Here is a 14,261-nt window from a genome sequence, read left to right as displayed (position 1 = left end):
AACATAATAGTGTCAAGGTCAGCTATGTTACGTTTAATGTCTAGGTTATACTCAGAACCCAATACTTCCAAATACAAAAACAGCAAGCTTGATATGAATGGATGACCCATAAAGATCAGTCCCATACACCTAAGTGAACAAAGATCAGTCCAAATGTGCAGAATATTAAATCAGATCTTAACATGAATGAGCCATTCCAAACACAGCATTGTTCTGCATCTGCTTAATCTAACACTACCATGTATATTAAGTTACCATTTTTCAAACAAGCTAAGTGACTAAATGTTTTAATTTAACATTGTTAAACAAATGTAAAACTAGACGTTTTGATTTATTTAGATGTAATGATAATCACATCTAGGCACAGTCAGTGATCTATGAAGTAGAGTGCCTTCTTAGGTTATCTGGTTATGGAATCATGTCCAAGTAATAATGGTCTTTCTACTTGGTGTGTGTGTGCGGGGACTAGTTTATAGTAAGGTCAGATGGTGGTAAGTATGCACTATTGAAACTAGAGGATACATTGCACCACTCAGCGACATTGATAATCAACTGTCAATCTCAGAGTCCCTGGGGTAAGCTGGAGTGTTCAAAGGTATGAAGGGATCATCAAATGATCAACAGATAAACAGCGGTGACAGATATTGGTTCACTTTGTCTGGGACTGCATCTTCCACAGTGGTTGCAGTGAAGGCCTTTTAAAAGATATGTATTGATTGCACCACTTGCACGATGGCAGTTATTACAATGGGTAAAGTGATGAAGATGATACAATGTTAAGAACATCACAAAACCAAAGTGAGGTAGATGTAACATGCAGTCCAGCATTATTCTTGGTTTTATATATAGCACATCAGACATTGCTACCCATGAGTTAGAGGTAAAAGGTTTCCCGCTCTACCACTAGATTCTGAGTAATAGAATAGTATGTATATATATAATAAACGTGTCTTCCATGTAATAATCTAACGTGTTTGTCCATTTGATCCAATAAACAGGTCATAAACAGCTGCAGAAGCACTGCTGTCAAAGAGCCCTTCAGTTTGTGCCTATGGATATATGCTTTATATTGGCATGTGAACTGTTTAAGATAAACACACAGTTGTAGCTATTGTACCCTGTTTCAAAAGTGTTGACATGAGATGCCAGCTGATCTAAACTACGGTATGCAGCTGAGAACACATTTGGTGAAAATTGATTTGCTGATTGCTTTCACTGGAGAGCTATAATTTCCTGGAAGTCTGTTAAAGCAATTCACTTTCCAATGGCTCATCTTTTCTTATGACACTGCAAAATAAGTAAATAGCTTCATTTTTGTTCTCTCTCTCTCTCTCTCTATTTTTTTTTTTGGTTTGCAATAGCAGCAATTACCTACTGTCAGTATAAGGGCCTCTAAAACTCTTGCCAATAAGTTTAATAGACACTTTCATTGCCATTCAATATCTCAAACTACAGGTGACTTTCACAGTATGTGACCTTCCTTTTATCAATGTCATATAATTAAAAGTGCCAGTTTGATCAATGGAATGGGCTACAACAGATCATTTTTGGTTGATCGCTTAGGGCACTGTGCTACAGTATTGAAACATGTAGGTAAAATGTAACTTTTCATAAAAGCATGTGCCACATTCTAGGTCAGGGTAGTCAAAAGGAAATTTGAAATTGGTAAGCACATAATAAACAAGATCTCCAATTTTCCACACAAGAATGTAGCCCCAGGCCTCTAGACATATTGTAAGATCATTCAAGATAGGCCTTGATTTTATGTTAGGACCAGGATTGAAGACATCATAATTGCACCCTTTTCCTTCTTGTCCCAATAACTGCCATTAGTATTGGACTTTTGCTACATGTGCTAAATTACAATTTATATATATTTTTTAAAACCTGGATCACTTCAGTCACTTTTGGATATGGTATATTAACATGAACTAAGCTAATATAGTGTAAAACAAATATATTTCTGGGCAGTAGGTCATTATGGGGAACATAATCCTCTTCCAATGACCCCATAAATCAATTTATTGCTTAATTAGACAAATTAAAATAGGCTACAACTCCGCATGTCCCTACCAAATCCCCACCAGGACACACAAAAAAGAAACATAAAAAAGGTATAAATGAGCACCATCATATATTTTAAATTGTATAATTTCTAATGCCTGTGATTGCAAGAACAATCCTGCTTAAGGAGTGTTTTGTATTTCATTGTTTTTCTGCTAGTATTTTTTTTCTGATACAATAACAGTTATTAATTTAGTATAAATAAAATAAATCATATTAAACACCAACTATTACTAGCTGAAATTTAACTACTAAAGCCCCTTGTCATAAATTATTAGTTGAGCTTGCAGTGCATTTGGGATATATCTAAATCGTACACTATCACCCTCTCTGAATATATATATATATAAGGTTTGTTTCTTTTTCCCATAAACCCACATCCTAGAGAAAAACAAAAACAAAATAAACCTTATGTTCCCCATTGATCCTGTACTGATCCTCACATAGCTAAGAAACTAATATATGACTCAGTCATCTCCATTATCTATCAATTGTTTAAAGGCTCCTTGTAACAGTGCTGCTGGAATGGGTGGGGAATAGCAAAATCTTGCAAGTTTGTCTTTACTGCATTATGGCCACAGGAAGACAATGTTTGTTGCTGGTATTTGGGAATCAACATTTTCAAACACGCCAGCAATATCCACAAGCAAGATTTTTCATGTTTTTTACTCTGTCACTCACGGTACACTTTGAAATGAAACTTGCGATATTACATTATAAACTAATAATTTATAAGCTCCACCCTCACCTATACGCCTGTAATAGATTAAGAAATAAATAAAACCTTAAAATCACTACATAAAACTTAGTTTACTTTTTAGGTGTTCATGAACAACCATTGATTGTTGTTTTGTCTTCACGCTGCTAGCTATAAATATTAGATTCATAATAAAAGTTACAACTATTTTTTATTGGAAATATCTCAGTAGTAAATGCAGTAGTTATTCTCAATCTGTCCTACAATTTAGCAAGTTAGATCTCTTAAGGACAGATTCCAATTTTACTCACACACACACACAAAAGTATATTTAAAAGGCAGTCTGAAACACATTTGGGAGATTTACAAACATGTAGCACATGACTCAACGTCTTAGTTTTCTTTCTTCCTTTGATAAAATACAGAAATATCTAAATGGATTTGGAGATGAGCCAAAAAAAACCAAAAAACCTGAAATTTGAAAAGCTTTGAGTCGGACTCTTGAAGCAGTATAGGCACATTTTTAGATTTACAAATGAGCATAATTCTGCATAGAATATGCAGCATTTGCAATAAAACCACTAAATATCATGCCTACTTTTTGTTTACGTTTCCACTTCCACTAAGCATTTATGTCCAGTCATTTTCAGGCACTGTTTTATACGGGCGTGGGTGCTGAAGTTGCTGCAATTGCATTCAGTTTCACACAACCACACATTTAAACGCATCTTTTGCATTGCGTGATTGACAGTGACTACCTAATTATGAAAACGATCAGGTGTTTCTAACTAATTTGTTGGTTGTGGGTCACAAGCCATTATGCATTGGCTCATCAAGAGCTTTATGCATTTCAAACAGGATTACTACAGTTCATTTACTGAAATTCAAAACGTGTATCATAAAAGCTAGTTGGATTTGAGTCTAAAAGGGAAGCTGGTTTGAGAACCCATTTACTCTGAATTGATTTGACCATGCTATTATGAGAAATGTATATACATTTCTTATAGTCACACTGATGTAGTTGATTATTAAATTGAAGAATATGGTTGTAATCCCAAAATGCACACTAAGTCACCATAACCACTATAACTCATCACCTTCAACCCTTTCAGTGCTGCCAAATGGACTTTGACTACTTTCCAAAACCCCTCTTACACGAACAAAGATTTTAGATGCACTCTGGAAGGTAAGACTCCAAAAATGATGTCCCAGGCTAAAAGGATAGTCTTGCACTTACTAAGTCACTGCACCAGAACTACAGCAATAAACTGTAGTGTGGTTAAAGCACTTAGCGAGTGCACCTATAAATAAGGAAGTTTAACAAAAAAGAAAAGAATCACTGGATATATTATTGAATGATATTATGTTTAAATCTTCAAGTTTATGATAAAGAATTCGCCAATACCTCCATTAATTTGAATCAAACTTGCAATTGGTTATTGTGCAATGTTTTTTTTCCAAAGTATAAAGAAATCAGCAAAATAGCCCAAGGTGGAGGACACCAGCTTCTTCTAACTCAGAAATACTATTTAGCAGTCACTGCCGTAAGACACATTTTGGCTTCTTGAAAAACCATTGCTAGCTTATGTGAGTCTTCAAATAGCTATATACAATATATATGTGTAGCCTAAATACATCTTCTACTAAGACGCATGGTTGGTGAAACTGTAGCCTCTTTCTAGAAATCTAGGTCTATGAATTAAAAGGTTAGTTTGACTAGAATGAGTGCGCTAAACTGCAATCAACAACCATTAATCAACATTGTTTTACAGTAATTAAACGGTATAGTTATTATGCACAATATAAAATACTGTTAATTTACGTCTTGGTCAAAAAGACATTTCAGAAATATTATTTATCCATTTGTCTGGCCATTTTGAGACAATAATTAGTATTAAATACTTATGATCTAGCTATTGATGCTCCAAAACCAAAAATATAAGGGGGCGGAGGGTAAATATCAAAGTGTTGCAGCAGATATGCACCTTTTTTTGGAGTTTATATCATAGTTTATTATATCTGTTGGTTTTCTTTCATTTGTTCTCTTTTTGAACTCTAGTATTAATGATGAATGTACGTTTTCTTTTTGGCTATGTAGGGAATGACCAATTTTGCTATAATTTTTTACCCAGTCTTTTCTGAAATGCATATTTGTATAACTACCGGTATTTAATAAATACAACCAGATTAGATTCCAAAAGTAAAAGAAATGGTTCAGAACACTTTGATAAATCTCCCAGATAGTGTTCAGAAACACATTTCAAAACAAAAATATCACTGCCAGCATAACCACAGCTTACATGACACCCTGGTCAGTAGATATAGGTGCAACTATATTTTATATACAAGTTCTACTAATCATTTTCACATGTTCATAGGTCTGCATTTGTGGTTTTACTTGTGATTAGCTATAGAAAATAAACTATTTTCTTCTAGAAAGGGAGCCTGCTTCTTGTAGCACTCAAATGACAGCATACTTCCCAACAGTCCTGGGTTTGGCAGGACAGTCCTACATTTTTGGTACTGTCTTGCCACTCCAGATTTGTTCCGCTTCTTTGGACACCAGCGCAGGATAATATTTGGACACTGATCCCTAATGAGAGTAATTCACACGTTTTCTGATCAACCAACTCCACGGATGTGCATAAGGCTGGCCAGAGTAGTTGGCCGTTACTCAGTGTTCAAAAGTAGTTAACAGGTTAATTTTATAATTCAAATTTGGGTTATACCGTATCTTTTCAAATATACTTAGTGGTGTTTTAAAATCTTGTATTGGAACCTGAAATTTTATATCTAGTTGCACAACTCCAACACTCTGACCAAGTTTTGAGGAGCACTTAGCACCGTTGGTCGTATAATGGGCAAAATCTATCAATCAAAACAGGAACAAAAAAAATGAAAGATTACATTTAAAATAGATGTGTCTCATGTCAAGAATCCATGAGTAAATGAGGAAGAAAACTAAAACGAGAGACATGGCATTTACATAATTCATTTATCTGCAGTGTAATAATCGTGAAACGTGGTTCCAGTGCAGGGCAACATCTGCTACTAGAACTATCAAAATGTAAGTGTTGCTGGTGAAATGATTATTCCACCAGGCAAATCATGACTGAGCCTCTCAGGCTAAGAATAATGCAGTAATATAGCACAGAAATTCAAGCACCAGAGGTTAGTGGCTCCACTATGCTCTGAAACGTGGAGTGTCTGGGAGACATGTTTCGCTACAACAAAAGTTCCAGAGGTGACGAGAAACACAAACAATGTGGTTGTGCGAGATGAGTTACAGGCCATTTCCCTTTCATTTTTCATTACATCCAAGTGAGTCTTCAGTATATGCAAGATTAGTTGTAGCTATCTGACAGTTATTTGGTGCTATATCTAGTGTTTTTGGATACACAAGAAAGAAAAGCAACAAAACACATGGATATTGTTTTACAGATACAAAGCCAAAGTGATGCTAAAGTCAATGCACTGCCTTTTTTTTTCTTTTTTTTTTTTTTCAAAGGGTTTTTATAAACAAGTAATTCATTATTTTTATAAAGCACACTTTAGTTTACAATCTCTTTTTTTTATAACTGATATAAAGTTTTTTTTAAACAACCCAAAAATTGCCCTCCATAAAAAGAAATGGCAAGATTTTTTTTTTTAATAATTATTATTATTTAAGCTATCAAGATTTTACATGTAGTTTTCATCTTTTGTTTTGTACATTTGCATAGACATTAAAAACCTGCCATTGTTACCAAAACAATAACAGACTTAAGAAACTAGTGAAATCTACAGTATTGTACCACTACCCTTCACAAAAATAGATATTTTCTTGTAAACTCTTACAGTCTAATCCCCTTTGTTGTACGAAGATTGTTATATAAAAACACATGCTGTGTGTGTATGTACGACGTTGTTATTCTGTCACTTCATCGTCGGTCATAACCATTACTAAAGTTTCCATAGCTCTTCCCAAGTCATCAGCCATGTGGAAAAGGCTGCCTACATGGTTTCCTGAAAAGAAAAGAAAAAAAACACTGATTTAATTGTACTTGAACATGAAAAATAAATATGGTTAATCAGTTTGTTACTTTGACTCATTAATTTCTACATGCACAAACTGAAATAGTGTAGAACTGTACGGTTTATTGCCAACCATTTTTCTCTACATGCTGAGTGAGACGATGTACATATTCTGAGATTAAAAACTATTCTTCAGGCAAGAAAATGTAAATCTATTTTTATCACAGCATTCTGCACATAGCATTGTTACCTATGGGTTTCAATTATTTTGCCAGGGGTAAAAAAAATAAAATAAAAATAAAAAATACAGCAGACAGGGGGTAAAAAAATAAAAAAAAAATTTCAAGATACGCAAAATAATATCTCAGCAAAGTCAGTTCTCAGTTTCGGGTCACATAACGATGACTATAACAGCCTAGTTAAAACATACTGGCAACATTCAGGAGTCCAGGGGCTATGGACTACATCGGTATGCTCCTCCACAAGGAAATGGAACATGGTAGTGCAAAATTAAAAAAAGTATATGATTTTCAGAAAATCTCAAACAGGGACAATTGCAGAACATTTTTTTTTAGAGAGAGTACAATTAACTTTTTAGGGAATCATTGTGCTTTAACATCCATAAAATACAGGAGACAAAACAACTTCTTTAACCCCTTAAGGACACATGACGTGTGTGACACGTCATGATTCTCTTTTATTCCAGAAGTTTGGTCCTTAAGGGGTTAATGATAAAATTACTAAATTGTGAACACAAAACCATTTGCAATACTTTAACAAAACATTGGGTAAAATTGTAATGGGATTTGTGAAGGTAGGGGTATGGTGGCATTATTAGTACACCATCCAATCAGCAAAATGTACATGATATGAAGAAGAAGAAGAAAAATAAGGGGGAGGGGGATTAAGAAGGGCTTGGATTACTAAAAAACTAAACAAAAACACGACTTCCCTCCCCCCGCCCCTTCCCAAACAACAAGATGAAAGCAGCATCAAATGAACATCTATGCAGATAACATAAGAGAACAAACAGTGGAAATGTAACAGATTAGCATTATTACATGCTTTAAAAGAGCTCACACACATACATACGTACACAAACCACTAATGTACAAAACATATGCAATGTGACGGATTAATGCCATGCTTTGAAATATTGGCTACATCCGTACATCTAAAGAAAATATGGCCTTGGGAATTGAATGTGTTTTTTTTAGAAAGCTATGTATGAAATATTAATAAAGCTAAAGGATTTGATACTGGGGAACAGGAAAGAATAATGCTAGGATCTCAGACATCATACTACTCTCTATCTTTGACTTTGCTTGAAAAATCTAATTCTGCATATCAAATGGGGAACATTCTACCTATTTCAAAGATAATGTGTCACTTTAAAAGAAATGCTCAGCTCCTGGAAGAATACAATGTCAATACTTGTCAGTGTTTAAGATATATTACAGCCTGAAACATTAATGTGCAATTTACAGTAGGGACAGATTTGCCAACGGGGCACCTACCTTGAAAACAAATGGGCACTTTTTAGATCTATATTTTGCTGTGAGGTAATTGGAGAAGGGAGGGAGATTGTACAGCGCTACAGAATTTGCTGGCGCTATATATATATATAAAATAATATGCACATATCACAGAGAGTGTAAAAAGAAATGGATATGTTTTTGGAAGGCGGGGAAGTCTGCCTACAGGCACCCGTCATGTAAATCTAGCCTTAGTTTTCAGTAAGGCTGACTGTTTCTTCTTCTTATTTTTATTTTTTACTACAAGTATGTTTGTGTTTAATATGTAAAAGAACAGCATGAACATGAAATCAGACTTTTTACTTTTATTTCCTTTTAGAATTACTTGCAGTGGGCAGTCAAATGATGTTGCTATCGCTTATCTCTCAATTAAAATCATTTGCAATTATTAGGAGCTAAACTGTACTATGGAGTCCAACCTACATTCAATCAAGGTTCCTTTAGAGAACTTAAATAGCACAAAAAAAATAAAAAATTGGTAAATTATTTTCCATCCCTTGAATAGGAGGAAATGCTAAATGTCTCTGAGCCTCAGACAGCAGGGGCAGGTATTTGGAAACTACAAATGTCAAGGGAATACATAATAGATTATAGGGAGGACTGTCATGGTTTAAAAGTATAACCACGTTAAAAAAAAAAAGCACAGATTTCAGAAAAAAAGACAATGAGAAAATAATTTGAATGCAGAAGGAAAAAGAAAGGGGTACAATTTGGAAATAAAAAAAATCTAAAAATAAATAAATCAGAAGATCAATAAGTGGCAGGAAATGGATGAAGGAGATGGAAATGAGGGATTTGAGAAATGATTTATACACAAACACATCATACACCTGTATGACAACATATACCATAAAGGAGAAATGATCTAAAAGGATGTGGAACATTGACCAATCTGTAATGGTAGTTTTTTTTCTTCATAAGCTGAAAGTGCATGTGCTTTGCTGTTGCATTTTAATGTGTTGAGCTATTTTACATTCAAGGTTAGTAATAACCAGATTTAACACAAAACTCACAGGTGGTTTTACGCAGTTACAGAAAAAGCAAATGTTAACAGCACTAAAAATTAACTTCATACCTCTCAACACTATCAAAACTGGGCTTATCGCCTTCCCAAGTCTAATATTTAACAAATGAATATACTTAATAAACTATATTATATTTAGTTATTAGGAAGAGACAATCTGTGACAGTGACAGCAATCATCTACATTGGTTACCATAAGATCTACTGATCAATTATCATGCATACTTCACGGTCTCTTGTGGTCAATGTAAGCATATATTCCCTTATCGGAGGCCATCTATCAAAATGCAGATTTCTATAGAGCTGAAAACCTGCATTATGTGGATTTTTTTTACCTGTAAATTCCCCCATCCTATTCACCTCCTCTTTAAAAGTGAAATCTGGTCATTCTGACTCTGGAAATTATTGGTTCAGGAACTGCCCCATGGGAAAATTAACTCCCCTCACCTGGCATAAAATCTAAATAACATATACATGGATGGTTTAATACATCTCCACAAATTCAAGTCAAAATGTGTAAATTGATAATAAAAGCTTGTAAGGTATGAGTACATTAAATTCTTTAAATTCAGACCACAAAAAGCTAGCACCAATGTGTCACATTAATAATGTTAAAACAAATCTTCTCATAGCAAACGAAAACCCAGGGATTACTTGTGACAAAATAAAATTGATATGAAGAGATACAGCCAAATGATTCTGGACGGAACAGCCAAATCTCAATTAATTCTAATTTATTCTGGGCAAAACAATTCCGTGAACACTCAAGCCTTTCCAAAAGCTTACGGTTGCTCCACTAATGGTTGAGAGGTACTAAATTTTGGCATGTTAGAGCATGCTTGCAAAATGCACTCAGCTAAAGAGACTTGTAGCTGCAAAAATGCCAGGCACAGAATGTAAGATGTGACACACACACACACAGGATAGTGGCAGTGAGCCCAGATCTCACTAACCTCTCTCATTTGCTTTCCAGGGATATTTCTTCCTTTTGTTTTGTGAGAAAGAAGAAATTAGAGAAGAAAAGAAAAAGAAAAGGAAATATGAATATAAAAGTTTAAACAGTCAAGCCTTTGTTTCATAAATAAAGTTTGAGGATAGATGTAATTTTATAAGAACCAATAAGAAAAGCAGACAGACAGAGGCATATGGACACGACTACGAGTGCTCTAGAACGGCCAAAAGTCTTGTGCCAATGGTTAAATTAGCATTCAGCTTTCTCAGCTGCTAATCACTTTGCTCCCACAAGATACATCAATGGCTCTTCTCCCAGGAAAAATGGTGTCATTTTAGCCATCCTGTTTTCAAGAGCCGGATTATAGTGAAAATAACATTTCAGAATTCACAAAAAATATATTATAAGATTGCTTACCAGCTTTGTCAATTTGCAGCACAAATTGATTATCCTCTCAACACACTGCTTTTTGGTACATATAAATGGTGCTTTACTGTACCAATACCAGTTTTTGGACAATTGATGTAATTAGAAAAAGGGTTGAAGAACCATATAAACAAGTACTTCTAAATAATACCTTCATAAATATTTGATATTGCAGCAGTGCGTGCTTTAAAATGTGACCACAAAGGAGATTTTACTATAAAAGTTACTAATGGTTGCTAGTGGATATTTTAACTTATTCACATTTTATTTTCAAGTTTTTTTTTTTTTTTTACAAAGCAACATACATGGACAAAAAGCTGTACATGATGAATAGGATCTTTAGCAACAGGCCATATCTAGGTTTAAAACCATTATTGAAATCTTCACAATCAATATTCGATTAATCCCTTTTAGTCAATATTTCACAGAGACACATTTATGAATAGTTTTTTCTACTACTCATCAGTGAATTGAAATATGAATTACAAACATTTAGAACACAACAGTTGAGTTGTGTTGTGGAAAAGTCTAAAATTAAAAAATAAAAGATGAACACAATCAATGGTTGGACATAAAGTCGACAGTTTTTTTTTTAACCTTTTCCTCTAGTATAGAAGTTAAATGTGTGCTTTAAAGGGACAATAGAGAAGGCTATGTATAAATGTATTTCAGTGAATAAACTTGCGTTGTCGCAAAACCATCAGTGTCTCTAATTATGTATAAAAAGATCCCCACGGGAAATACAAATATCCTTATGCACCAGCTATGGCAAAATAAATTGCAATCTAGTTATTATTTTGGCAATTAATTTAAAAATATGAGCAAAACTGTGCATTCCTTTAATGAACTTCAGTTCTCCAGCCCATATCTGGTGTTACCTGAACTGCTCCTTTAATTTTATTTTGTTACCTGAACTATAATAGTTCCAAATGAGAGAATAAAAAGCAGCATTTGTCCCACTTTTTGCTCTCATGTAGCAGGGCAATTCAGGCACATTTATAGATACCATACAGGCACAAATGTCAAGTCATGACCAGATAGATCATGCTTAGTGTCGGAGATAGAACGGCTATTTATACACCCTCCCCCAAATTTCCTGACAAGAGGCAGAAGGCTCTTATGAGTGCTATTAATTCTACCAATATAAATTTATTTAACCTTGGGTGCTCATTGCCACAGCAAATATAGCAGTATAGGTCACACTCCAGGGCTCATTGTTTTAGAGATAAAATAAACCTGTAGACTAGTGAAGTATAGAGGAAAGTTATTGGTCCGGGATGGGCAACCTTCCAAATCCAGATGTTGTGAACTACATCTCCCCCTGATGATTTTCCAACAACATCTAGGAGTGCCGAATGTTGCATACCCCATCTAGATAATATTCTAGTTGGAAGAAGGACCAGCATGTCATGGAAGAGTGAGTATGTTGTGTATGTATTCATGAGTATTGTGGCTGAATGCCACGCCGCCTTCACAGAACAAGTGTGGAACAAAGTAATCAATGTTAAATATATATTTCTCTAGTGTTTCCTTGGGCATATATTGGGACACAAGCAATAATTCTGCTTACCATTTTTAAAATATTTTAAAGCTTAACAGGAGTGCACAAGAAGTCAGTATTTTTCATAGGAGAATTAACCTATTGTTACCTAGAAGACATTGCTAACAGTTCTCCATGTATTTAACAGACTGTAGAAGAAGGAGAAACACACTTTTGCAGGTATTTGAAGAAGGCTACATAAATATACCATATGCTTGGGCCAACGAAAAATTAGCCAACACATTACGGGGATACCTAATGGTTACTGCTGATACAGAGTAAAGAGCAGCAACAGGATATAGTCAGAGGGGAGCTGCTCCTCACCTATTGACTTGCGAAAAAATTTATAAATAATGACTTTAAGGCATGAAGATACGTCTTGACGTGGACATTGCACACATCGTTTGTGACATAATACAAATTAGAGAATCAATAAATCATCCAGTAATTTTTGAACATTAAATGAAGAGATTAACAACAAAATTCCTGAACCTGATCCAAATGCACATGTAATACCACAGCCTATAGTGATATTTCATATCACACACTCTATACCAAGCTATCTCTAAAGACAGCCTTTCAGGTTGTGCACTCATTAAAGCAACAAACCTAAAGAAAAATATGGATGCAGTGTTTTGTAAGAAATCAAACTAACTAATATTTAAGCAGGTCCTATGCATAGACACTTTCCGCCCAGGACAAGAATAACAATTCTACATTTTAAGTTAAAGCACAGAGATTTATGTGCACACTTTATGCACAAACATTTTGCTACATGGCTTTTTTTTTTTCTGCCAGGGTTAAATAAACGATTGAGGTGGTATTTAATCACTTATTTCCCCAGAACAGCAGACCTCTGGCTTTGACATCTGTTTTGATTTAGCACAACAGCTGCAATTGTCAGCTGTAGCAGATGCGATTTTGCTGTGTGCAGTAGAGCTCAGGGATGTCGCATGGGAGACTATGAGAAACTAGACAAAGGGGAGGAAAGGACAGGAATAACAATGTCCTAACACAATTTCTCGCAGCATCGTAAGACATGGAAGCAGTACTACAATTGGTCTAACAAATACAAATGAAACCATTGTATTCAAGGTCTACATTTCAAAGATCAAGAGATGGGCACAGTTTAGTTGCCAAAAGTGAAAATTGAGGTTCAAATAATCCAGTGCCCTGATCCCAGTAGCAATAGCAGCTGGGGCTAATGACTAACTCGTCAGATCTAGTAAAATATGGTTATAAAAATTATGTTTCCAGGAGAAGAGGATATTTGTCCAAAACCTACCATTCAATGTTGACTGCCAGTGGTGAAGAAACAAGAGTTCTAAAGTAATTACATCAGGACCATTCATGCATCTTTACAAATAAGGCAAAGCATACCCACAATTACAGTAGGGGTACAGTGGTTTTAACTATTAATACTTCTGATCCAACAATTTTTTTTTCAGTTTGTAAGGACTTGAGAGCACTAGTCTATTTTTTCTAATAGTTAGAAGACCTTCCAAACCACATTCTTCCAGAAAACCTTTCAGTTGTGAACCATATAGATCCTAGAAGACTATTGAGCTTCATGTCGTAATTGTTTTCTTTTTAGATATTTTTAATTTTGGTTTTACATACAAAAGATCAAGTATTTTTGCGTAACTAATATAATAAGAGAGTAACGGTTGCAAGAACGGTTACAGACTGTAGCACAAGAGGCAGCTTTTATTCTCATCTATGGTAAAATCAGGATGCAGTGAACAGTGACCTATAGAAGGTATAACAAGATAAAGTTAAAACTTGGATTACACATCTGAGCTATTTTGGGTTGACCAAAATCTAGGTCAAGTGCAGGTCGTGGGGAAGTAAAGCTCGTACCCGGCTGTCTCAGGCATGTTAGCGGAGGCAAAATGCCTATTGTGGTCACTTTAACCCATCCTACCCACCCAGGTCCTCCAGGTGTATCCTTGCAGATACCCAAAAGGAATGTAGAGAGGGGGGGGGGGGGGAGGGGAGGGGGAGAAGGAA

The 14,261-nt window shown here is 35.0% G+C and overlaps 1 protein-coding gene across 3 annotated transcripts in view; it reads right to left on the bottom strand.

The window, feature by feature from the left end:
- Window positions 1-1,328: 1,328 nt before the first annotated feature.
- The window catches only part of DMD (dystrophin), a 2,317,639-nt gene continuing 2,304,706 nt past the window's right edge, over window positions 1,329-14,261 (bottom strand). For 2 of the 3 annotated variants that reach the window (XM_063457957.1, XM_063457965.1), the window contains one exon: window positions 1,329-6,766. In XM_063457957.1, coding sequence (XP_063314027.1) covers window positions 6,669-6,766 — 98 coding nt within the window. In that variant the 3' untranslated portion in view covers window positions 1,329-6,668. Of the gene's footprint in view, window positions 6,767-10,286; window positions 10,319-14,261 lie in introns of all 3 variants that reach the window. The other variant, XM_063457949.1, reaches the window with a different exon arrangement.

Source organism: Pelobates fuscus, chromosome 1 (assembly GCF_036172605.1).
Source record: "Pelobates fuscus isolate aPelFus1 chromosome 1, aPelFus1.pri, whole genome shotgun sequence".
Taxonomy (NCBI): Eukaryota; Metazoa; Chordata; class Amphibia; order Anura; family Pelobatidae; genus Pelobates; species Pelobates fuscus.
Note: the sequence above shows the minus strand (reverse complement) of the source record. Positions and strands in the feature narration are given on the sequence as shown.